This window comes from Theropithecus gelada, chromosome 16 (genome assembly GCF_003255815.1).
Source record: "Theropithecus gelada isolate Dixy chromosome 16, Tgel_1.0, whole genome shotgun sequence".
Lineage (NCBI taxonomy): Eukaryota > Metazoa > Chordata > Mammalia > Primates > Cercopithecidae > Theropithecus > Theropithecus gelada.
This window is the reverse complement of record NC_037684.1, coordinates 11,636,049-11,661,701: the sequence shown is the minus strand read 5'-3', so window position 1 is coordinate 11,661,701 and position 25,653 is coordinate 11,636,049. Positions and strand designations below refer to the sequence as shown.

General features: G+C 42.2%; 2 protein-coding genes across 2 annotated transcripts in view; one reads left to right on the top strand and one right to left on the bottom strand.

Moving 5' to 3' along the window:
* The window catches only part of USP32 (ubiquitin specific peptidase 32), a 222,552-nt gene extending 201,195 nt beyond the window's left edge, over positions 1-21,357 (top strand). Inside the window, exons 27-34 of the mRNA XM_025361455.1 lie at positions 474-658; positions 6,675-6,761; positions 9,246-9,366; positions 14,298-14,489; positions 15,130-15,418; positions 16,824-17,248; positions 17,891-17,983; positions 19,102-21,357. Coding sequence (XP_025217240.1) covers positions 474-658; positions 6,675-6,761; positions 9,246-9,366; positions 14,298-14,489; positions 15,130-15,418; positions 16,824-17,248; positions 17,891-17,983; positions 19,102-19,275 — 1,566 coding nt within the window. The 3' untranslated portion in view covers positions 19,276-21,357. The remainder of the gene's footprint in view (positions 1-473; positions 659-6,674; positions 6,762-9,245; positions 9,367-14,297; positions 14,490-15,129; positions 15,419-16,823; positions 17,249-17,890; positions 17,984-19,101) is intronic.
* A 2,147-nt stretch (positions 21,358-23,504) lies between these two features.
* Positions 23,505-25,126, bottom strand: LOC112609080 (putative protein FAM106C). Its single transcript, XM_025361457.1, has one exon. It carries the CDS (start codon positions 25,123-25,125, stop codon positions 24,631-24,633), a length of 495 nt encoding a protein of 164 aa, XP_025217242.1. The 5' UTR covers position 25,126; the 3' UTR covers positions 23,505-24,630.
* Between the last annotated feature and the right edge of the window lie 527 nt (positions 25,127-25,653).

Below are 25,653 nucleotides of genomic sequence, written 5' to 3'. Positions count from 1 at the left end.
GCTGATCTCAAACTCTTGGGCTCAAGGGATCCTCTTGCCTCAGCCCCCCAAAGTGCTGGGATTATAGGCATGAGCCACCACACCCAGCTTACTGGCATATTTTCTGGAGAAAGAAAGAGTCTTAATTGTTTAAAAGCCTTTAGCTATGAAGCTATTACTAGTTTTTACATTTGATTCACTGTATGTGAGAAATGTTTATCAAAGAAAACTGTGGTTTGAATATATTAATTGCTGAAACCCAAGTTTCATAGAACAGGCAACAACTTTAAAACTGGCAATACCTCAGCCCTTATAATGACTCCACTGTCACCGTTCTCTTTGTGTCAATAAAGATGGCTTTATAAATATAGAGAAGAATGTGATAGTGACTAATTTGAAATGATGATAATACCTGTTATTGGCAGGGTTAGAACTAAAGGGAGGAATCAAAGGCCTGTCTTCTCAACTCTCTATTCTCTTGTTTGTACATATAGATGAGGACAGAACTGTATTTCCTGTCATCTCAGAAGAATCGCCCCAGCCTCTTTGGAATGCCACTGATTGTTCCATGTACTGTGCATACCCGGAAGAAAGACCTATATGATGCAGTTTGGATTCAAGTGTCCCGGTTAGCGAGCCCACTCCCACCTCAGGAAGCTAGTAATCATGCCCAGGATTGGTGAGTTCAGGGGATCCATCTAAACCTGTGGTTTCAAAACTCTAGAAAAATAATTTATATGAATTCTGTGTGACTGATAGGACCCAGCCTATGTCAAGTTAATAACTCTTGGAAGAACCACTCAGAGAGCATACAATTCAACCATTTGGTTTGTTATTTGGAGTAGGAGAGACTATACAGCTTCCTTTTGCCAAACATTCTAGTGTCTAATAATCCTTCCATTCTCTAATCTTTTGCCTCGATTCGTCCTGCTAATGCTTCAAGTAATATCCTTGTCTTCTGTGTTGCAAAAGTAGAGAGTATGAATTCACCAGGAAATTTGTATAATCTCAGTCCTCTGAAATTCAGAATGAGATTGATTGCATACATAAACTCTGAAAAGTCTCATGATCCAAAAAATAATTCTGTTGGATTATTTCCATACCATGTCATTCTTTTTTCTTTTTCCCATACCATGTCATTTTAACATGAAGTAATTTCACAAATCTAGATAAAAATAATAAACATTTTCTGTTTTCTTTCCCTTTTTCCTACCACTGTTCTCTTTGATTAGTAAGTGCATTTACTTTGAATAATTTTTGGGATTGTGATGATGTCTTATTTTTATCTCAATCAAATTATAGATCATTTTCTTTTTCTTTTTCTTTCTCTTTTTTCTTTTTTTTTAACGACAGAGTTTTGCTCTCGTTGCCCAGGCTGGAGTGCAATGGCACCATCGTGGCTCGCTGCAACCTCCACCTCCCGGGTTCAAATGATTCTCCTGCCTCAGCCTCCCGAGTAGCTGGGATTATAGGCATGCACCACCATGCCTGGCTAATTTTGTATTTTTCATAGAGATGGAGTTTCTCCATGTTGGTTAGGCTGGTCTCAAACTCCCAACCTCAGGTGATCTGCCCGCCTCAGCCTCCCAAAGTGCTGAGATTATAGGTGTGAGCCGCCACAGTGGGTCTGTAGATCATTTTCTTGCCATCATGGTACAAATAAGATTTCTGTTTTATGGGAACTAAAAAAAAGTTCTTTACTTATTTGTTATGATATGGAGTCTTCTGATGATTAGGGAAGGGCTTAGGATAAATCTTTTTTTTTTTTTTTTTTTTTTTTTTTTTTTTTTTTTTTTTTTTTTTTGAGACGGAGTCTCGCTCTGCCGCCCAGGCTGGAGTGCAGTGGCCGGATCTCAGCTCACTGCAAGCTCCGCCTCCCGGGTTCACGCCATTCTCCTGCCTCAGCCTCCCGAGTAGCTGGGACTACAGACGCCCGCCACCTCGCCCGGCTAGGTTTTTGTATTTTTTAGTAGAGACGGGGTTTCACCGTGTTCGCCAGGATGGTCTCGATCTCCTGACCTTGTGATCCGCCCGTCTCGGCCTCCCAAAGTGCTGGGATTACAGGCTTGAGCCACCGCGCCCGGCCTAAATCTTTTTTTTTTTTTTTTTTTTGGAGGCAGATTCTTAATTTGTTATCCAGGCTGGAGTGCAGTGGTGCAATTTTGGCTCACTGCAAACTCCACCTCCAGGTTCAAGTGATTCTCATGCCTCAGACACCTGAGTAGCTAGGATTATAGGTGCTCACAACCACACCCAGCTAATTTTTGTATTTTTAGTAGAGACAGGGTTTCACCATGTTGGCCAGGCTTATCTCAAACTCCTGGCCTCAAGTGATCCACCTACCTCGGCCTCCCAAAGTGCTGGTATTACAGGTGTGAGCCACCACACCTGGCCAGATTTAAATTTAAAGATTTAAATAAATCTTTACTTAAATAAGTTATTTATTTATTTTTATTTTGTATTTCTTTGAGACGGAGTCTCGCTCTGTTACCCAGGCTGGAGTGTAGTGGCGCAATCTCAGCTCAATGCAGCCTCCACCTCCTGGGTTCAAGCGATCCTGCCTCATCCTCCTGAGTAGCTGGGATTACAGGTGCCCGCCACCACACCTAGCTAATTTTTTTTTTTTTTTGAGATGGAGTCTTGCTCTGTTGCCCAGGCTGGAGTGCAGTGGCGCAGCACGATCTCGGCTCACTGCAAGCTCCACCTCCTAGGTTCATTCTCCTGCCTCAGCCTCCCGAGTAGCTGGGACTACAGGCACCTGCCACCATGCCTGGCTAATTTTTTTCTTTTTTTTTTTTTTTTTGTATTTTTAGTAGAGACGGGGTTTCACCGTGTTAGCCAGGATGGTCTCGATCTCCTGACCTCATGATCCACCCGCCTTGGCCTCCCAAAGTGCTGGGATTACAGGCATGAGCCACCACGCCCGGCCTAGTTTTTGTATTTTTAGTAGAGACAGAGTTTCACCATGTTGGCCAGGCTGGTCTCAAACTCCTGACCTCAAGCGATCTGCCCGCCTCAGCCTCCCAAAGTGCTGGGATTACAGGCATGAACCATCGCACCCGGCCAAAATAAGTTATTTAAATAAATAATTATTTGAAGTATTTAAGATTTAAGTAAATCCTAAAGGGAAATTGCAGATAATAGATAAGCAGTTCAGTTGATGATTGTTGTGTTTAGTAAAGATGAAAGTTGGACAAGATTAAATTTGAAGGAAGTAATTGAATTAAAGGGCTTCTAGACTAGGGCTTTTCCTAGGACTTGCTAATCAATTGGATGTGGAGCATAGGGAAAGAGGAATCCAGGCTGCCTTTTTTGTTGTTGTTGTTGTTTTTGTTTTTGTTTTTTTTTTTTTGAGCTGGAGTCTTGCTGTGTCGCCAGGCTGGAGTGCAGTGGCACAACCTTGGCTCACTGCACCTCTGCCTTCCAGGTTCAAGCAATTCTTCCGCCTCAGCCTCCCAAGTAGCTGGGAGTACAGGTGCATGCCACCATGCCTGGCTAATTTTTGTATTTTTAGTAGAGACAGGGTTTCATCGTGTTGGCCAGGATGGTCTCGATCTCCTGACCTCATGATCCCACCTCAGCCTCCCAAAGTGGTGGGATTACAGGCGTGAGCCATTGCACCCAGCCCAGGCTGGCTTTTTACCCTGAGCAATTGTTTGTGAATTGTGGTACAATTTGATGGAAAAAGGAAAACTGGAGAAGGAGCATGTTTGGGCAAGAAATGACAAGAATCAAGTTAGATGCAAGAAGTCTATTATATATTCAAGTGGGAAATTCACTTGAATGTCCTTTGCTGGTGATATAAATACAGATGTCATCAACAAATAGGTGATATTTAAAGCCCTGAGACCAGATGATTAACATTTAGAGGGTGAGAGTTAAATAGAGAAGATTCCTATGATCTTTACATGAACTCTGAACTGAGTTCATAATGCATTCCGACATTTAGAGATTAAAAAGGGAAAAAGAAGCGTCAAAAGAGATTGAGGCTGGGTGCAGTGGCTCATACCTGTAATCCCAGCACTTTGGGAGGCCAAAGTCGGAGGATCACTTGAGGCCAGGAGTTCAAGACCAACCTGCCCAACATGGCAAAACCCCATCTCTACTACAAATGCAAAAATTAGCCGGGCATGGTGGTACATGCCTGTAATCCCAGCTACTTGGGTGGCTGAGGCATGAGAATCGCTTCAACCCTAGAGGTGGAGGTCGCAGTGAGCTGAGATCGCACCCCTGACTCCAGCCTGGCCGACAGAGCAAGATTCTGTCAAAAAAAAAAAAAGAAAAAGAAAAAAGAGAGAGAGAGAGATTGAGAAGGAGCAGCCCGTAATGTAAGAAGAAAACCAGGAGTTAAGTGAAGAAAGTATTTCAAGAAAGGAGTGATAGTCATTTCAAATGCTACAGAGGACTGGGAATTGCCTGCTGGATTTGATAAAATGGTCTTTGGTGATCTTTGTGAAAGCTATTTTCGTATAGATAAAGGAGTAGAGATTGGAATGGGTTAAAGAGAGAATGGTCCTTCGGACATTAAAAAAGATAGCCAGGCATGGTAGCTCTCACCTGATTCTAGTGGTACTTGGTAAAGTTATGGATGAAATAAGAGTGACCTGGAGTTGATGATTATTATAGTTGGGTAATGAATACATGAGTTCTCATTGTATAGTTCTCGACTTATTGAGTGTTTATGTCAGTGAATTTGAAATTTTAGATTAAATGAACAAAATCCTGGAATTCAGGGTCTATGTAGAAGAGTGACTATTTTCAGGGACAGTGGAGAAAGAGGAAAGTAAGGATTTCAGGGCAGCGATTGGAGGTTTCTCTTGGGTAAAAGAATCATTAAAATATTAAACTAGGGATGTTTGAATAAGTAAGTGACCCAAAAAGATAGGAGGTGGTGGTTGCAAAGTAGGATACTTGGAATTGATATATTGGAGGTAGAAGAGTTTGTATTCACAAAGTCTAGAATATGACATTTAGAGAGGGTTTACATATGGGGTGGAGGAAGTTATTGTTGGAAGAGAGAAGTTACTGTTGTATTAATTGCATTGATGTTGATGTCACCAAGAATAATAACAGGAGAAGTGGTGGAGAAAAAGTACAGTGAACTGGGCGCTGCAGTCTTTAGTGAGTAAAGAAAGGATCTACCTTCCAAGGAGGAATAGCAGGTGGCATAATTCAGTAGCACAAGCTACAAAGAAGCTGGAATGTTTTAGAAAAGGAAGGAAGAAGAAATCATGTACAAGTGGCATAGGAGTAAGGAAGAGATCTATTTTACCTCCAGGTTCTGGATTGTATGAGAATAAAAAGTGCAGGGGGTAGGGTGTGGTGACTCACACCTGCAATCCCATCACTTCAGGAAGCTGAGGCGGAGGATCACTTGAGCCCAGGAGTTCAAGGCCAGCCTGGACAACATGGCAAAATGCTGTCTTTACAAAAAAATGTAAAAATTAGCCTGGTATGGTGGTGCGTGCCTGTAATCCTAGCTACTTGGGAGGCTGAGGTGGGAGGATCACCTGAGCCCAGAAAGGTGGAGGCTACCATGAGCCATAATCACGCCATTGCACTACAGCCTGGGTGACAGAGTGATACTCTGTCTCAAAAAACATGGAAAAAGTCTGCAGGGGAAGCAGGATTCTCAAGAAAGCCAGGCTTCATTCAGTTAGAGCAAAAAGGTAAAAGAAATTTTCAGAAGAGAAGTGCTGCTCAGCTTTCTATGAGAGTGCTACTTGATTGTTTTATCCTGTTACCTTTCTTTTGATTCCTCACTTATTGCTGGCCTGATTTGGATATGGTACTAGACAGTACAGGCTATCAATGGTCATTCACTGGACGAGTTATGCAGAAAGATGAGAACTCCTGTGTCAGATGTGATTCTCACTTTTGCCCTTACAGTGACTCTTTATCATGGTTTCATTACCTTCAGTAGCCCATGTAATAACCACTATCAGTTGCCAGATGAGCTGTAAAGTATACCACTCTTATGTTATATTCCTTGCGTTGCTTCCTTCTCCCCTACCTCCAGCTTTATTGAACTATAAGTGACAAGTAGGAATTGTATATACATCTAAGGTGTACAACTTACGTTTCAATAACATGTATAAATTATTGCATTGCTCCTTGTTAGGGCAAGGATGAGTAAATTTTTTTAAAAGTTGGAAAATTCACGGGGCCATCTTGACATAATCATTGACAGTTAAAATAAGTTACTCCAAAAAGCTTATAACTCTGAGTAGTTAAGGCGGTACTTAGCATGTACCACATCAGCGATTCTGATTAAAGAAGACTTCTAAATATACAGCTTTCTGCAATGTGTCAGTGGTCTTGTCATGGAAAGATCTAATTATTTTAGTTTAATGTGAATTAAATCCTCTGATAGAATTAAGGCTGAAGGATAATTGGTATTTGATTTCATGATTAGCTTATCTTATAAAATTTTCGTGGGCCACATGGACTCCCTTAGAGACATCTGGCAGTTGTATGTCTACCCTTCTGTAAGCCCGGATACAGGATGGGAAGCCAGAGTGTATTTGGTACAGGGCTGCAGCTAATGGATTAGGGTAAGTAACGTTGAGCTGTCAGCATGAGCATACTGCTGTGGCAAATGCCCCTTCCTAGGATTACTTCAAGAGAAGATGAAAAGGAGGTGGACCTCGAACCCAAAATGCTTCTTACACTGTTTTTGTTCTCTTCTGTTTCAGTGATGATAGTATGGGCTATCAATATCCATTCACTCTACGAGTTGTGCAGAAAGATGGGAACACTTGTGCTTGGTGCCCATGGTATAGGTAAAGTGACCTGCAAAAGAATTATTTTAGTAGAATTTCAGCTTTAGATATTATAAAATTTTCATAAGATTTCCAGTTTTGAGAAGTAATTAGTGAACAATGAAAAACTTAAGAATTGTGGCTGGGCACGTGGCTTTGAGAAGCCAAGGTGGGTGGATCACCTGAGTCAGGAGTTTGAGACCAGCCTAACATGGTAAAACCCCGTCTCTACTAAAAATACAGAATTAGCGGGGCGTGGTGGTGCATGCCTGTAATCCCAGCTACTTGGGAGGCTGAGGCAGGAGAGTCACTTGAACCCAGGAGGCGGAGGTTGAAGTGAGCCAGGGTCCCGCCACTGCACTCCAGCCTTGGCTACAAGAGCGGAACTCTTTTTTTTTTTATTTTTTTTTTTATTTTTTTTTTTTTTTGAGACGGAATCTTGCTCTGTCGCCCAGGCTGGAGTGCAGTGGCCGGATCTCAGCTCACTGCAAGCTCCGCCTCCCGGGTTCACGCCATTCTCCTGCCTCAGCCTCCCGAGTAGCTGGAACTACAGGCGCCCGCCACCTCGCCCGGCTAGTTTTTTGTATTTTTTAGTAGAGACGGGGTTTCACCGTGTCAGCCAGGATGGTCTCGATCGCCTGACCTCGTGATCCGCCCGTCTCGGCCTCCCAAAGTGCTGGGATTACAGGCTTGAGCCACCGCGCCCGGCCTACAAGAGCGGAACTCTATGTCAAAAAAGTTTTTCACTTCCTTTTGAGGTCAATAGATAAGTTTTGCTTTTGAGACTTAGCTGATTTTATAAACTGTATAGTCCATACCAAATTCATAACTTGTGATAAACATTTATTACTCTGTAACTTCTCCTCTCCTTTTTTTTTTTTTTTTTTGTTTGTTTTTTTTGTTTGAGATAGAGTCTCACTCTGTCGCCCAGGCTGGGGTGCAGTGACTCAATCTCAGCTCACTGCAACCTCTGCCTCCTGGGTTCAAGCAATTCTCCTGCCTCAGCCTCCCGAGTAACTGGGACTACAGGCGTGCACTACTGTACCCAGCTAATTTTTGTATTTGTAGTAGAAATGCGGTTTTGCCATGTTAGGCTGGTCTTGAACTCCTGACCTCAGGTGATCCACTCACCTTGGCCTCCCAAAGTGCTGGGATTATAGGTGTGAGCCACCACGCCAAGCCTCTCCTTAGATATAAATACGTTTGCCAGTTCTGAGCACAGTAGAACAGTCTTTACTAGACCTTGCTGGAAATCTGTTCTTGGTTTTTAAAGAGTTATGGAGATTGATTGGTCATTGCTGTTACAGCAGTGAAAATGCCTAATGATACTAAAGTCCACCTTTAGAGAACTGCAACAGACTTAACAAACTGAGTCTAAACTAGGCATTAGCTGGGCATGGTGGCTCACACCTGTAATCGCAGCACTTTAGGAGGCCGAGGCAGGCAGATCATGAGGTCAGGAGATGGAGACCATCCTGGCTAACACGGTGAAACCCCGTCTCTACTAAAAATACAAAAAATTAGCCGGGCGTGGTGGCGGGCGCCTGTAGTCCCAGCTACTCGGAAGGCTTAGGCAGGAGAACCCGAGAGGCAGAGCTTGCAGTGAGCCGAGATCATGCCACTGCACGCCTGTTCAGGTGACAGAGCGAGGCTCCATCTCAAGAAAAAAATAATAATAATAATAAAGTAGGCATTGGAACCATGACTTAATATTATATCATCCTCCCCTACCCCATCTCCCACCCCACCCCTGCAATTCTAGAAACTTTTTTTTTTTTTTTTTTAATAAACAGAATCTCACTCTATCGCCCAGGCTGGAAGTGCAGTGGTGCGACCTTGACTCACTGTAACCTCCGCCTCTCAGGTTCAAGCAGTTCTCCTGCCTCAGCCTCCTGAGTAGCTGGGATTATAGGTGCCCACCACCATGCCTGGCTAATTTTTGTAGTTTTAGTAGAGACAGGGTTTCACCATGTTGGTCAGGCTGGTCTCGAACTCCTGACCTCAGGTGATCCATCTGCCTCGGCCTCCCAAAGTGCTGGGATTACGGGTGTGAGCCACCATGCCTGGCCTTTGTAAACTTTTATATGCATTTATTTAATCTGCCACTTTACAAACAAGGAGCTAGGTGTTATACCAGATAAATTGTCCTACCTCAGAGCATTAAATAACTGAATTTGGAATTTCTTGAGTGCTGTAGTATCTCAAACAGCCAATTCCCATGTCATTTATTTGCCATAAAGTTCACATCTTCCTGTGATTAACAGATGGTTATCAAGTACTTTGTAAAAATAAAGACTTGAACAGTGAAAAGCATGATTTCCTGAAATGATAATAATTATTAATAAGTATCCTTACATTTATCAGAGTCTGAAGTTAGAAACTCATGACCAATTGTGAGGCCCAAGAGGAAAGCAGAAAAGTAGGAAGGAAGAATATTTTTTATGAAGAAAATTTAGATTCCTTCATAATTATTTCTTCCTCTGTGGATCTTTTCCCCCTTTTTAGATTTTGCCGAGGCTGTAAAATTGATTGTGGGGAAGACAGAGCTTTCATTGGAAATGCCTATATTGCTGTGGATTGGGACCCCACAGCCCTTCACCTTCGCTATCAAACATCCCAGGAAAGGGTAAGTATTTAGGGCCACCATAAAATGGTGGTTTTTATATGGAAAATTTCCCCCAGTTTAACTATTATGCCATTTCTGTTTTAGACAATTTAAAAACAACCAGAAAAACCTTCATTGGGATCCTCTGTGGCACCTAATATATTGACATGTTTGCTTGGGTTTTTTCATTTTCCAGCTTCTGGAGTTCATTGTATTGGGGCATTGTCTTTGTCCATTTTGTGTTGCTGTAACAGAGGACGTGAGGCTGGTAACTTACAAAGAAGAGAGGTTTATTTAGCTTACTGTTCGGCAGCCTGGGAAGTTCAAGGACGTGGTCCTGGCTTCTGGCAAAGGCTTCTGTGCTGCATCATAACATGGCAGAGAGAATCAAAGGAGAACAGACACAGGCAAGAGGGAGGACCAAACAGGAGGAAGATCCTCGCTTTCTAACAGCCTGCTGTCTTGGAAACTCACTACTGCAAGAATGGCCCCAAGTATTTATGAGAGTTTCACCCCCATGACCCAAACACCTCCTACTAGGCCCCAGCTAACAAGGCCACATCGGAGATCCAATTTCAACATGCATTTTGGTGGAGACAAACTGTATCCAACTATAGCAGGCATTAAATTTCAAAAATATTAATAAGTGAACCTTGAAACAAAACTGTGTCTGGCCATGACATATCAATAAGCATCTGTCTGTTAAATATTACTGAAGTTGCAGCATTTGGTAACCACAGTTACTTAGTTCAAATGTGTCCCAGGGCTATAACTGCTACCTTTAATAGACATAGTGATCAGAAAAGTTAGAGAAAGGACTGAAATGTTTCAATTTTGGGTACCTAAGAGCACATCTCAATGGCCACTGTTCACACTTCACATTCTTCTATTGTTACTCTCCGACCAGAGCAATTTTTAAATTTTGAAAATGTTCCTTCAGAAATAGTTTTAACTCCGTACCTAAAAATGTTTGCCTCAGGCAGTTTTAATCAACCAAATATTATTTGAAGGGTAAAGACATTAAGAATCTGATAGGTAAAAGCAACAGAGTCAAAGGAGTTTCTTAAGTCACATGAGGAATTGTAGTGGTTTTGCATTTTTATGACTCTTGATAGTTGGAAATTTCCTTTACTATTTTTTAAAGCATTCCCTTTGGATAAGTTAGTAACAGTAACTGACTTTTCTGTCTTGTTATGCTATGGAGGACTGGGGAAACTACCAATTCTAGACCTAGTTTCCTATTTAGATCCCAAAATATGCCCCACACACCAAGGCTCCTGGGAGCCCTTTCTAGCCAGAAATAAGTATAATTTGTGGGTGCTTGTCAAATGAAAGATCATTAGGCTAAACCTAAAGAAAGCTGAAGAGAAACTAATGTTCTAGATCATGCTCACTAGCAAGGAGGGAAAATTTTACCAGTTGATAGATTCATAAATCTTTGTCAGCACAAAATCTGACAGGGCATTATTCTGACAAGACATTACTGTCAATGATGATAAATTGTTTGGCTCTATGAATCTCTTCCCTTTTTAACAAGTCCAGTGTGCAATCTGAAAAGCTCTTTAGGACATCCTGCTTATAGGAAACGGCCTAAGTGACCTGTTAAATGTTACCCTTCTTCCACTTTCAGTGATGCACTTAGGATACCATGGAAATGAAGGGCTATTGATGCCTTGCTAGGGAGTGGGGCCATATGACTAATCTGGGCTCCCCTACGTGTAGGGTTTCTGTATGTGCTTAGAAAGTCACATAGACAAAACAGATACCTTGGTTCAAACTGGGATTATTGCCCATATGCTTTATATTTTTTATTCCAGTGATTTCCCTTTTAGGAATTTATCTGAGGGGAGAATACTCTGTAATTACTCCATAATTTGCAGGCAAATATCATCATAGCATTTTTTAGGAGAGTAAAACTTATTAACAACTTACATTTTTCTCACATTAGAGGAATGGTTAAATAAAGCATGGTGTGTTCATTGGATAAAATATAATGCAGTTGTTGAAAATGATTACCAGGGGTTTTTGCTAACATTTACGGGAACATGCTTATGATATGTGAAAGTTTTTTTAAAAACAAGACATAAAGTTGCATATACTGGAAATAATACCTTCAATATTGAAAAAAAATACTATTTAGGAAAAAGGACAGAAGAAAATCTGCCAATATTTTGACAGTGGTTGCCTTTGTATTAAGAATATAAAAGGATTCCCTGCCTTTTTACATTTTTCTCTGCTTTCCAAAATTTCCACATGAATATTATACCTGGTAATCAGAAAAAAATAGAGGGGCAATCACTCTTATCCTTTACATTTCTCCCGTTTGGACCTCAGATTCCTCAGTAGAAAATTAAACTAGATGCCAGCCTGGGCAATATGACGTCACCCTGTCTTTACAAAAAAATGCACAGTTTAGCCAGGTGTGGTGGTGTGCACCTGAAGTCCCAGCTGCTTGGGATGCTGAGGTTGGAGGATTGCTTGAGCCCAAGAGATCAAGGCTGCAGTGAGCTGTGATCTCGCCACTGCACTCCAGCCTGGGTTGTAATAGAGCAAGACCCTGTCTCAAAAAAGCAAAAAACAGGAAGAAAGAAAGAACGAAAATTAAACTAGACAAATTATTAGGCCTCTCTCCTTTTTTAATAGTCTTACAAATATATATAAACTATTACTTCATTTCCCATGTTTTGTGTTAAAGATGAACTTTAAAGCAACTTTGAAAAAGAAGAGGATGTCTATAAGTAATTTATAGACTGTTTAATAAGTTAAATAGAGTAGAGGATCTAAGCGTAGATCCCAAGAGGTAAAGGGAATCTTTATCACTTTGGGAAATTTTACTGATAAATAGAAATTATTGTCAGTGCAGTCCATAAATATGTTTTTTATCAGCCTTCTTTCCTCCCTGTCTTCATCTAGCACTATAGCCTGTGTTCCACAGAAAATATAGTCAATAAAATCAACATTCTTTACTAGCTTACTCTAATTTGTGGTTGGCTATGAAGTATTCCTGGTAGAGGTAATAGAGATAGTATTTAACTGGCTATGAGAAAAGAAACACTATCGTATATGATATACCCCTTTTTCTACTCATTCCAACAACTGTGATAAAACGTGTTTCCTTTTGAAGCACTTCAGTTTTTTCCTTGAGTGACCAGTTCAAAAGATGATGACAGTTAATATCTTGTTACTACAGAATTTGTACTCAAAAAAGAAGTCTATAACCCAAGTCCAAACCAGATTTCCTTTTCTAAAAAAAGAATTTTCCTCTAAGTTCCCCTTTTTAAATGAGCTCTTTAGCCTGGTTAGTTATGCAGTGCTAGAACCTTAGCTGCATAATCAAACCCAACCTTGCTAGTTTATAGCAGCATTTGACAGCCTCGTGACTCAACCATCCTCTCATGTAGGGAAAAAGTCTCACCTGAAAACCCGTTCTAAACTGAATGTCTTCAGCTGTGCCAATTTGTATTCCAGGCAGCCTAATGTTCCCATCATGAGTTTCAGGAAGGGAAATTCATGGAGGAAGTTGCCTCAGGAGAACCTGTTCACCTCTGGAAGGGAGGAGCAATAAATAGGGTGGGTGATGGACATATGTGACCTTTGCCACCGAGAGGCAGTCAGTGTGGGCCTTGTAGTCCGGGCTCTGCTTTGGGACACAAATATATACTGTGTGAAGTCTGTTGGTAGCATCTATAACCCTGATGCTTCACCCACCTTCCCATACATTAGAGGGACAAACAGAAGGATCCCAGCTCTGTGGTTCTTGATTGATTGTCAGGTAGCAGCCAGGAATGGAGAGGGAAAAATTCTTTTTTTTCTGTTGCACTCTAGATCCTTCCTTTTCTCCTTCTTCATTCCACACCACCCCCGACATACATCCCTGCACCCCACCCACTCTTTGCTCTCTCTCCTTTCTTATACTTAACTCCTTCTTGCTCCACAGCCTAACATGCTGATTAACAGGACCCCAAAGGTTTGGGTGGGTATTAGGGGCCTTCTCAACAAAAGCAGCACACTCTTGAGCTTGCTCTTCCTTTTGTTGCCATCTCAGATAAAAAGGCCCCATGAGGGAGGAGACAGATAATTATAGACTTGGTATTCTGATAACTCTTATATGGGATCAGATGCAAATGAGTTGTACCCTGTGGGGTTTCAGGCTCTGCTGTGTTGTCTTCTCATGGTGAGCTTTTCTGTGCCCTTATCTCATCCAGATCTGGCTTCTGCGTTTCATGTTATTTCTCCTAGCCTCTGTAAAGTCTGCAGCACACTAATAATGCTCTGGCTTTCTGATTAAAAATAAATGGCTTTCTATCAGCACTCCTGGCTTGAGGGCCAGCTCACATGTAATCCCTTATAGGATTCCAAAGTTGTTAAATAAATGCAGTTATTTTTGTTTTTGTCATTTTGAAACATTCAAAAATTTTTCAAGAAAAGCTATGGTCATATAAATGTAAATTTTATCCAGAATGTTACTGATGTAACATTTGTGAATAAATGTGTACGTGCTGTATTTGCTTAGACTCTAGTTTGGGTTGTGTTTTCTTTTCCCTTATTTTTGAGACAGGGTCTCTCTCTGTCATCTGGGCTGGAGTGCAGTGGTGTAATCACAGCTTACTGCAACCTCTACCTCCCAGGCTCAAGCAGTCCTGCTGAGTGTCTGGGACTACAGACATGTGCCACAACGCCCGGCTAATTTTTAGATTTTACTTTTACAGAGACAGGGTCTCACTCTGTTGGCCAGGCTGGTTTCGGACTCCTGGATTCAAGCAATTCCCCCACCTTGGCCTCCTAAAGTGCTGGGATTACAGGCATGAGCCACCATACCCAGCCAGTTGTATTTTCCTTTTCCTTATATAGAGTAAAATAAGGGTAAGTGACGGAGAGGTTGATGCATAGCTAGATCACCACTTTAAATGCCTTCCCACACACCCCTTTCCTCCTGTTCCCTCTACCTGCAGGTTGTCGATGAGCATGAGAGTGTGGAGCAGAGTCGGCGAGCACAAGCCGAGCCCATCAACCTGGACAGCTGTCTCCGTGCTTTCACCAGTGAGGAAGAGCTAGGGGAAAATGAGATGTACTACTGTTCCAAGTGTAAGACCCACTGCTTAGCAACAAAGAAGCTGGATCTCTGGAGGCTTCCACCCATCCTGGTATGTTACAGTCCTACCTCTGAGAGAGCAGGAATTTAGCATGAAAGAAAGAAGACATGAACAAACATGAGGTTTTGTTATTTCTGAGAATACGACCCTTCCTGCAGCAGTATTTAAAACACTTTCTGTACAAGGTTTTTATGTTGAGTACCGAGATGAATCTTTCTACAAATATTTGGTAGTTCCTTTTCCTAAAGAGCTTATAACCTAGAAGAAGAGATCAGTCAGGTACACAGTAACTGCAATTCAGTGCGATGTGAGAACTGCCACAAGGGGTAAAACATGGTGAATTTGAACTTCAGGAGAGGGTGAACTTCTGGCTCTGTGGAGAGAGGAAGCTTCGGCTGGCCCTTTGTGGACTCTAGAAGAGCAACTGAGCCCAGAGGCAACACCCACTGCGCTGTCACATGGCTGTGGCACACTGCTGAGTGGAGTGTGTGTGCACAAGCATACCAGTGCACTGGGGCCTGTGTGGAGGCCTTTATGAAACCATATTTTTGAAGTCTTTAAAAAATTATGAAGAGTAAATGTTCTGTTATATATTCTCAAACATTCACATGTATTTGACTTGTTTTTTCCGTGTAAATTTTGTATCTTCAGAACCCTTTAATGCAGATGTTTTCTACCTTTACTTCTCCAGATTATTCATCTTAAGCGATTTCAATTTGTAAATGGTCGGTGGATAAAATCACAGAAAATTGTCAAATTTCCTCGGGAAAGTTTTGATCCAAGTGCTTTTTTGGTACCAAGAGACCCGGCTCTCTGTCGGCGTAAACCACTCACACCCCAGGGGGATGAGCTTTCCGAGCCCCGGGTTCTGGCAAGAGAGGTGAAGAAAGTGGATGCGCAGAGTTCGGCTGGGGAAGAGGACGTGCTCCTGAGCAAAAGCCCATCCTCACTCAGCGCTAACATCATCAGCAGCCCGAAAGGTGAGGCCTGAGGGCCTTATGCAGGTGCTTTCTTGGGACTCCTGTAGGCTACATATGTTTCTCTGTCTTTTGTTTCAGAACATCAGGTTGGTTGGTGAAAGGAACCTATCTGGAATCAGACCTATCTGTATTTGAGCTGTGTAACTTTTAGCAAGAGATTCAGCCTCCCCGAATCTATTTTCTCATCTGTAAAATGGAGATAATACCAGGTTTACAGAGTTGAGAGTTTGACACATGGAGAGTAAAGCACTTCACACAGTGCCTGATATATGGTAAACAGGAATGATAGCTGCTGTCTTGTCCCCTTATAGCAAAAGTTCTGAGTTTCCCCATCTTTCAAGGGGTCTGGAGGATCAAAACTCTTTATTTTTATTTTTTTTATTTATTATTTTTTTGAGACAGGGTCTCATTCTGTCACCCAGGCTGGAGGGCAGTGGTACAACACAGATCACAGATCACTGCAGCCTCGAACTCCTGGGGTCAATCGATCCTCCCACCTCAGCCTCCTGAGTAGCTGGGACTACAGGCACACACCACTGCACCTGGCTAATTTTTGTACTTTTTGTAGAGATGGGGCTCTACATGTTTCCCAGGCTGGGCTCGAACTCCTGCGCCCAAGGGATCCTCCTCCTTTGGCCTCCTAAAGTGCTGGGATGACAGGTGTGAGCCACTGCACCTGGCCCAAAACTATTTTCATAAAAATACTAAAACAATATGTACCTTTTCACTTTCATTCTCTCACAAGTGTACAATGGTGTGAGAGACAAGATGACATGGAATAATATTGTCACTTTGACAGTGAATTCTGTGCTAATGTACTTTCTCATTCCTGTTTTAATTTCTGATATGGGAAATATTGATAGATAAAATTCACATAAAATTCTAAGGGTTCTCAGTAATTTTTAAAGGTATAAAAGAGAATTGGGTAAGAGGCTATGACCAAAAAGTTTAAAGCCTTACAGGATTTTTGTGAGACATAGAGGTAACAATGGACAGCAGGAAATTCCCAGTACCATGCCTAACAATAGGAAGTACTCAGTACATGGTGGTCACATTTTTTGTCTAATTTTACAAAGGAGAGGAATCTGTGTTTGGAAAACTCCTTACTCTAATAGTTAGATTTTTTTCAGCTGAATCTGACATAAATCATCTTTCTGCTATTTTCTGAGTCCCTATAATGTACTTTACATTTTCAGGACATTGTTGCTTATAGGGACTTGGCATTGAAGAAGACAAAAATGTAACTTACTGGCTACATAATAGGAACTAAAGAGCAGCCAGTCACGACTCCCCTGTCTTCACCTTTGTGTGTACAGTTGTGAAGCTAACCTCAGAGTTAGCATTTGGGGCCAGCTTACCTTGTGGCATTTGGATTTGTGAATCTTTTCTTCTGTCCTGTTCATAGGTTCTCCTTCTTCATCAAGAAAAAGTGGAGCCAGCTGTCCCTCCAGCAAAAACAGCAGCCCTAGTAGCAGCCCACGGACTTTGGGGAGGAGCAAAGGGAGGCTCCGGCTGCCCCAGATTGGCAGCAAAAATAAACTGTCAAGTAGTAAGGAGAACTTGGATGCCAGCAGAGATAATGGGGCTGGGCAGATCTGTGAGCTGGCTGACGCCTTGAGCCGAGGGCATATGCTGGGGGGCAGCCAGCCAGAGCTGGTCACTCCTCAGGACCACGAGGTAGCTTTGGCCAATGGATTCCTTTATGAGCATGAAGCATGTGGCAATGGCTACAGCAATGGTCAGCTTGGAAACCACAGTGAAGAAGACAGCACTGATGACCAAAGAGAAGACACTCGTATTAAGCCTATTTATAATCTATATGCAATTTCGGTAAGTGGTTTATTATATGGTTTTCAGAGAGTGGTCTGTGTTTTGTTCAGTTGTCTTCATGTATTCATCAGCAAGTATTTTTTCAGGTCCTGCTTATTTCCTAGCATTGAGCTTAGTGATAGACAAAGTTGACATAGAAATCTTGGCCTGTCCAGGTGTGGTGGCTCACACCTGTAATCCCAGCACTTTAGAAGGCTGAGGCAGGAGGATAGCTTGAGCCCAGAAGTTAGAGACCAGCCTGGGCCCCATCTCTTCAAATAATTTTTGAATGGAGCTACGTATGGTAGCATGTGCCTGTGGTCCCAACTACTTGGAAGGCTGAGGCAGAAGGATCACCTGAGTCCAGGAGGTCAAGTCTTTAGACAGTTGTGATCACTCGACTGCACCCCAGCCTGGGTGATAGAGCAAGTCCCTGTCTCAATAATAATAATAATATAGTAATTACAATTATAAAATGATTGTTTATCCACACAAGACTTGGAGCTTATGACTTTTAAATTTTGCTTTTTGCTTATTTTCGTTTTAGAAAAAGAGAGTTCTAAAATATTTTTTCACCTACTGATCATTTACAGATCCTAGCGCTATACCCTGGCCATAGTACAGTTTACTACTAACATACCTCCACTCTCTTATCTCTTACAGTGCCATTCAGGAATTCTGGGTGGGGGCCATTACGTCACTTATGCCAAAAACCCAAACTGCAAGTGGTACTGTTACAATGACAGCAGCTGTAAGGTAAACATTCTCAAACTTTGAATCAAAGTTAGAAACAGAATATCAACAGAACTGGGGAACATTTGTTGAAATAATGGATTATCTCTTGAATAGGAAATAGATATTTCTGTTAGAATCAATATAGAGATGCTGTCAGTATTAAAGGAACAAAAGTGATATGCAGAGTAGGGAATGAAAACATGAGTAGTGAGGAAAAATGAAGAGTTAGTTGCCTAGGCGCAGTGGCTCATGCCTGTAATCCCAGCACTTTGGGAGGCTGAGGCAGGCTGAGGAGGTGGATCACTTGACGTCAGGAGTTGGAGACCAGACTGGCCAACATAGTGAAACCCCATCTCTACTGAAAACACAAAAATTAGTCCGGCGTGTTGGTGCATGCCTGTAATCCCAGCTACTCGGGAGGCTGAGGCAGGAGAATGGCTTGAACTTGGGAGGTGGAGGTTGCAGTGAGCCAAGATTGCGCCACTGCACTCCAGCCTGGGCAACAGAGAGAGACTCTGTCTCAAAAAAAAAAAAAGGGGGGAGTTAGTTAATGCAAAAAGCTCCTATCTTCTAGACTGTTAGAATTTGATGGGGTTGGGCCGGGCGTGGTGGCTCATGCCTGTAATCCCAGCACTTTGGGAGGCTGAGGTGGGCGGATCATGAGGTCAGGAGACTGGGACCATCCTGGCTAATATGGTGAAACCCTGTCTCTACTAAAAATACAAAAAATTAGCCGGGCGTGGTGGCACGCGCCTGTAGTCCCAGCTACTCAGGAGGCTGAGGCAGGAGAATCACTTGAACCCAGGAGGCAGAGGTTGCAGTGGGCTGAGATCACGCCACTACACACCAGCCTGGTGACAGAGCAAGACTCCGTCTCAAAATAAATAAATAAATAGAATTTGATAGGATTTTAGGTCATTCTTTTTTGGCTTGTCTATGGTCAAAATATTTTCCCCAAAGCAAACATTGGAAATAATGGGGCTCATTTTAAAGGGGCAGGTGTGAGACAGCCAAACTAGTGAGCTTATTGGAAGCCATCAGGTTTAGTAATTGCAGAGGGTTGGTCTTCCCTTTCCTGGCAAGGATTTAGAGCCATAATAGTGATGGCTTTTTGTTAAAGGTTTTTCTTGCCCTTTCAGGAACTTCACCCTGATGAAATTGACACCGACTCTGCCTACATTCTTTTCTATGAGCAGCAGGGGATAGACTATGCACAATTTCTGCCAAAGATTGATGGCAAAAAGATGGCAGACACAAGCAGTATGGATGAAGACTTTGAGTCTGATTACAAAAAGTACTGTGTGTTACAGTAAAGCTACCACTGGCTGCTAGACAGCTTGGTAGTGAGGGAGATGACTCCTTGTAGCTGACATTTGGCAAAAGTGTCACTGAAAGGCAAGCTAAATGTAGTTATTTTATCCTGTGACCCTGAAGCACAAAATAAAAATTCTAATTAAAATAGTTAACTTTAAGAGTAGTAATAATTTTATTTTGAAGTCTCATACAAGCTCTCCGATAGAGAACTTTCAGGCAGATCCCACCATTAGCCTGTAAACAAAAGGTTTGGCACCAGCCACCTGGGACCAAATAAGAATTCAATTTGTGCTTGTCCAGATATGAACAAATATGTAGTGAGTATAGAGTTTACCAATAATCATAACAAATATTAAAGATTTCCTTGGAGTCAAAGTAAAAAAAAAAAAATTATAATGTTGTCTAGGGACGACATGATATGCTACCTCCTTTTTCCTGAAGTTTTATTCCATTATATTGACAAGATGGAGAAAGCAAGATCATGAAGGTGTGCAAATGATTCTTATGGCATGGACGAGGATTTTTCCATTTATTTTTAAAACTGTTTCGCTACCCTTTCTTTGTCTTTCTTGCTTTTTGTTTTTGTTGTTGTGTTTATGTTTGAGACACAACCAGTCATTGGTAGCTGGGGCATATAGTGGTCAGTCTAAAAGGGAGGCTCTCTTAAGAGCTATGTGCCTTCCACTCAGAGACCCAGTAGAAGACCCAGTAGAAAGAAAAAGCATCCTGGGAAATCCAGCTACCATGGCCCTCCCAGCGGAGGCATCTTACATTTAGGATACTTCAAGTATCCTCAGAAATGTATTCTGCACCCCCGGCCCCGCCCATGCTGAGGGAAGGGGGGCAGTTGCCAATATTTGCACCATCTTCACATGCACATGTTGCAACAAGAGCTTCTGGGAAGGTAAGCAGCATCGGAGCTAGATCGCGTTTCACAATTAGTGGTTGTTCTTTTCCGTGTTTGCTTTGCACTTTAAAAAAGAGAGAACACATGCAGATGAACTTGCTTGTGTGTATTTGATGGCTCTAAGGGCTATAAATTACAAACAAAACACATCCCAGACATTAGGAGTTCATAAGTATATTTAATGAAATTGGTGGTTTTAGGAAGTCAACTTTAGTTTTGCTTTGTTTGCATGTCCAGTAATTTTTTTATTTTGATATTTGTCTTTTTTTTTTTAATTTTACAGTAGTCATTGAAAGTTATGTTTCTTTGCTTACTTCATTTTTTCCTCCAATTATTCAAGACTGGAACAAAAGTATAAATATTATTTATTTCAGGTAGCATTTTTTTCATGTAGTTTTTTAATATATACTTGAAGGAAATGTTTCACCTTATTTTTGGTCTGTGTTTATTCATTTAGATCCTGCAAGTTGATTCTCATTAACTGTCAGATTCCACTACCCTTTCTTCCTCATAGGTAGTAATTACCAATGTAACTAAGCATTTGTGTTCTGATATCTGAGGCCAGTAACTATTAATATCTAGTTCTCAAAGCATTTGGAAAGGTTATCTTAAATGGCTACCTAAAGTGAAATCCTTTTCAGAGAAAATATAATTGCAAGTAGGTAGGAGTGGCCTCAATTGTCTAATGTAATAAAGTCAGACAAAATGCATACTTTATAGTTTCAAGATTTTCAGTATATAAAATCTGTCCATTCCTACCTGGACGTGTCCCATTAAAAAGTGGAAGATTTTAAATAATTTCTTTACAGATGTTTTATTTAAGCAGGTAGCACAATCTACTAATGTTGTTTGATCTGTGTTTGTTATACTGGTTGTAATTAATTTTTTTAATTCATGAACTAGCAGAAAATTTATTAAATTAACTATTAACTACATTCACCTTGTAAATTACTGTATAAAACTTGTTGACAATGCACTGACATTAGAAAGATGTTAATGTACATAAATAGAGTGTAAATAAAATAGTGTTGATGTACTGAAATATGAACTGTATAAAAAGTATTGGTAATTGTATATGGGGTGTACCTGTTTATCTGTAACTATTATCCAAACAAATTAAATACTGTGGATGCCTCTATGTGTTGTTTTTCCTCATACGAGTAAACCCAGAAAGTCAAATTCTTCAGCCTCCCTCTCTGTGATCCTGTTTTAATTCTGCTACTTGAATAATTTCTTTCTGACTTACAGAGGGGATGCTTCATCTCTGAGGCTGGAAACTCTGTAGGGCAGGATTCCCCACCTTCCGGGCTGCAGACCAGTACTGTCCATGGCCTGTTAGGAACCGGGCTGCACAGCAGGAGGTGAGCGGCGCGCTGTATTTATAGCCGCTCCGCCTGGCTCCCATTACCGCCTGAGCTCTGCCTCCTGTTAGATCAGCAGCGGCATGCGATTCTCACAGGAGGACGAACCCTATTGTGAACTGTGCGTGCTACAGTCTAGGTTGTGCACTCCTCATGAGAATCTAATGCCTGATGATCTGAGGTGGAGCAGTTTTATCCTGAAACCATTCCCCCCGTCCCCCCAGTCCGTGGAAAAATTGTCTTCCACGACACCAGTCTCTGGTGCCAAAAAGGTTGGCAACCACTGATGTAGAGGGTAGAACAAGATCCCTGCAGTGACCAGGTGACTTTAAACATGGCTCACATCCCTTTTAGAAAGTTATGGCAGGGAAGCAAGTAGAGAGCAGGTGGTAAACTGAGGATTGGTGCCTACATTGGTACCTACAGGGGGTCCTACAGTCTTTTTTTGTGCAGATCAGGAGATGAGGTGAAGAGAAGGAAAGCTTCTCATTTGCATAATGCCTTGAAATGAGTCTAGGTTTGTAGGGGGCACTGAGAAACCAGATATCCCTAGTTGTCTGTCTGGGAGATCCAAGGAGACAGTTGGCAGTGTTGCGAAGAAATGAAGGTGACAGCTGTACGTCCTTCACCCTCGGCTTCTATTTGTTCACCTATAAAATTAAAATACCTTACACTCAGGCTTGTAAGAATTAAATGGACACAAATGCCTGGCACAGTTGCTTGGTAAGTGCTCAGTCCAACGATATTCAATCCTGTCTTACAAAGAGGGTTTTTTTGGTTTGTTTTGTTGTGTTTTTTTTTTTTTTACCTCTTTACTATACCGACTCTAAAAGAGTTTAATAGCCCTCTGTTCACATTTTCCAAAAACAAGAATACATATTAAAAATGTATAAAATGGGCCAGGCCCAGTGGCTCATGCCTGTAATCCCAGCACTTTGGGAGGCCAAGGCAGGCGGATCATCTAAGGTTGAGAGTTCAAGACCAGCCTGACCAACATTGAGAAACCCCATCTCTACTAAAAATATAAAATTAGCCGGGCGTGGTGGTACATGCCTGTAATCCCAGCTTCTTGGGAAGCTGAGGCAGAGGTTGCAGTGAGCCAAGATCACGACATTGCACTCCAGCCTGGGCAACAAGAGCGAAACTCTGTCTCAAAAAAAAAACGGTATAAAATGAAACATGTTGAATCAGCAGCAGTGGCAGCTTGTTTAAGGAAAGGAACAAACAGAAAATTAATACAGAAAGTCAAAAAATGAAGCACAACTCTTTTAAGTGCCAGTCTGTTTTTAGGTTTCTTTCTTTTCTTTTTTTTTTTTTTTAATAGAGGCAGGGTCTCACTCTGTTGCCCAGGCTGTAAATGCAGTGGGGTAATCATGGCAGCCTTGACCTCCCAGGCTCAAGCAATCCTCCCACCTCAGCCTCCCCAGTAGCTGGGACCACAGATGTGCGCCACCACACAGCTAATGTTTGTAGAGATGGGGTTTCATCATGTTGCCCAGGCTGGTCTTGAACTCCTCGGCTCAAGCTATCTGCCCACCTCAGCTTCCTAAAGTGCAGGGATTACAGGTGTGAGCTGCCATGACTGGCCAAGGCTGTCTTTTAAAAAGCTAAAAGTGGGCTGGTTCAAGGCCAGTCTAAGCAATATGGCAAGACCTCATTTCTTAAAAAAAAATAATCATCATCATCAGCTGGGTGTGGTGGCCCATGCCTGTAGTCATCCCAGCTACTCTGGAGGCTGAGGTGGGAGGATCGCTTGAACCCAGAAGGTTGAGGTTGCAGTGAGCCTCGATTGTGCCACTGCATTCCAGCCTGGGTGACAGTGAGTCCTTGTCTCAAAAGAAAAAAAAAAAAACCTTGGAAGGACCAGCCTCAGGAGACGGGCAAGCACTTTGTTTCTAGTTTCTGAATGGCCCTGTGCGTTGAGAGGTCTTGAGCCTCCCAGCCTCTCTGGCTGAAGGTGGCGATTCGGCACGGAGTCTCTCCACCACTTGGTGGCATTGCTCACAGTGACTTCTTACTTCCAAACACCACTGAATTGGAGCAAGTAAGATGATTTGCCACATTTTTCCCAGCTAGTTTGGAGGCTGAATATAGAATTTTACTGGGACACACCAGAATGTGTAACTTGGGGAGCAGCGATCCCAGTTTCCCTTGATAATGTACCAACAGCTTCCTTAGTATTGAAATCACAAGGTCAGAAATGCACACACCTCTGTGATCAGAGATCCATACAGGAGAAAGCAACAAAAAGAGGCCTTTTAAGTTTGCCAGACTTTCTGACCAGTGGGAAGCAAGAGAGTAGGTAAGTGTGCAGCAGTCACAAACCCAGGCCTATGAGAACCTAGTTGGGAATAGGATGTAAGAGAATAGGGAATGATGGGGACTGTAGTGAGTTCTAGGCACATGCCCATCTAAAGGCTCCATGTGACTGTTGCCTTGCAGGAATGTGGGCCCCAGTGTTCACCAAACCTTTTTTGTTTGTTTTTCCCATGAAGAGAAGCCAGAAACCCAGATATTAATACAAAGTATGCAGTTTAGAAGTGTTGGTAAATTTTTAAAATTTTGAACACTGTGCTGCCCAACGAAGGTATCATCAAGCCAGATACAAACCGGCAGTTCATGCCCCCTGGTAAGTAGAAAGGTCATAGACTTTGAGCCCATTATGTCGGAGGTCAAATTCTAGTTCTGCTGTTGCAACAACTGTAAACGAAAGTTTTCAGATTTCTAATGCCCAATGAAAATACCACTTTATTTCCAAAGGTTATTAAAAGGAATGGATCATGTATGTAAGTAGGCACAGAGCTTGCCACCTATTAGGTACTCAAAAGCATTCTCCCCTCACTTAAGGAAACAATACAGGCATAATATAACAATAATGTTATGATCAAGTTCATTATCAGGAGGCATGCACCCAAACAATAGGGGAGTGAGCACCTGGCAGCTCTCTGCTAGGTTCTCTGGCGGCAGCAGTTCCCAACCTGATAATTCGTCGGCACCATCAGAATCAGCCAGCAGCTTGTTGGATATGCTGAGTCCGGAGTCCCGCCCATATTACACCTAATGTCCTGTGTCTATTACAGCCAGATTTATGAGATCCTCCTTTCCCATGCAGTCCAAGAATCTGCATCTAATAAGTTCCTCAGAGGAAGCTCTTTCGCAGCTAGCTTGCACTGGTCAGTGGGTTGGTCATTTATGGAAACCACTCCTCCAGGGAAGGAATCATTATTTCCAGTCTCACTAGGGAAAGATGATATACATATGCACATGTGTAAGGAGGAGTGACAGTAATTAGCCAAAAGCTTTGTAGACATAATTGTCTCTGATGAAGTGCTGACTGATGACATCAGACAGTAGGCTGTTGACAGTGTATCCCGGGGAAAGCTAAATGCAAAAGGGAAGCGAACTGCCTCCTCATGAAGTGAGATCAGGATTGCAGGGTCAGAAACGTGGAGAGGGTGATTCAGATGGACAAAGGAGCAGAGGCAGGATTCAAGTGGTGCGTTTTGGAGGCAATGCAGCCTGTTCGTGCTGAGTGGAAGATGCAAGAGGAACATAGACGATAACAGCAAGGCAGGGGCCATGAAGGCCTTTGAAGGTCAGGCCAGTGGTAATAGAAGTATTTCACATTGTCAGGTATCTTGGGATGGTTGCCAAACATTTTTCTATGGTTTGCATAAGTACATATCTATTTTATTTATGTATTTATTTATTTTAGTTTTTTTTGAGACAGAGTTTCACTCTTGTCGCCCAGGCTGAAGTGAAGTGGCACTATCTCGGCTCACTGAAACCTCCACCTCCCGGACTCAAGTGTTTCTCCTGCCTCAGCCTCCCAAGTAGTTTGGATTACAGCCACACGCCACCACACCCAGCTAATTTTTGTATTTTCAGTAGAGACAGATTTTCACCATGTTGACCAGGCTGGTCTCGAACTCCTGACCTCAGGTGATCCACCCGACTCAGCCTCCCCAAGTGCTGGGAATACAGGTGTGAGCCACCACACCTGGCACATACATTTCTATTTTAGACCATTTTATTATAAGCATAAGTTCTGTTTGCTGTAATTTCTCTCTTTTTCATATTCACAATCTGCTTTGGCTAGAATTTCTCTT

Excerpts from the sequence above, each read along its gene's own strand:
- LOC112609080 (XM_025361457.1), bottom strand. The coding sequence starts at position 25,125 with ATGGCCCCTGCCTTGCTGTTATCGTCTATGTTCCTCTTGCATCTTCCA.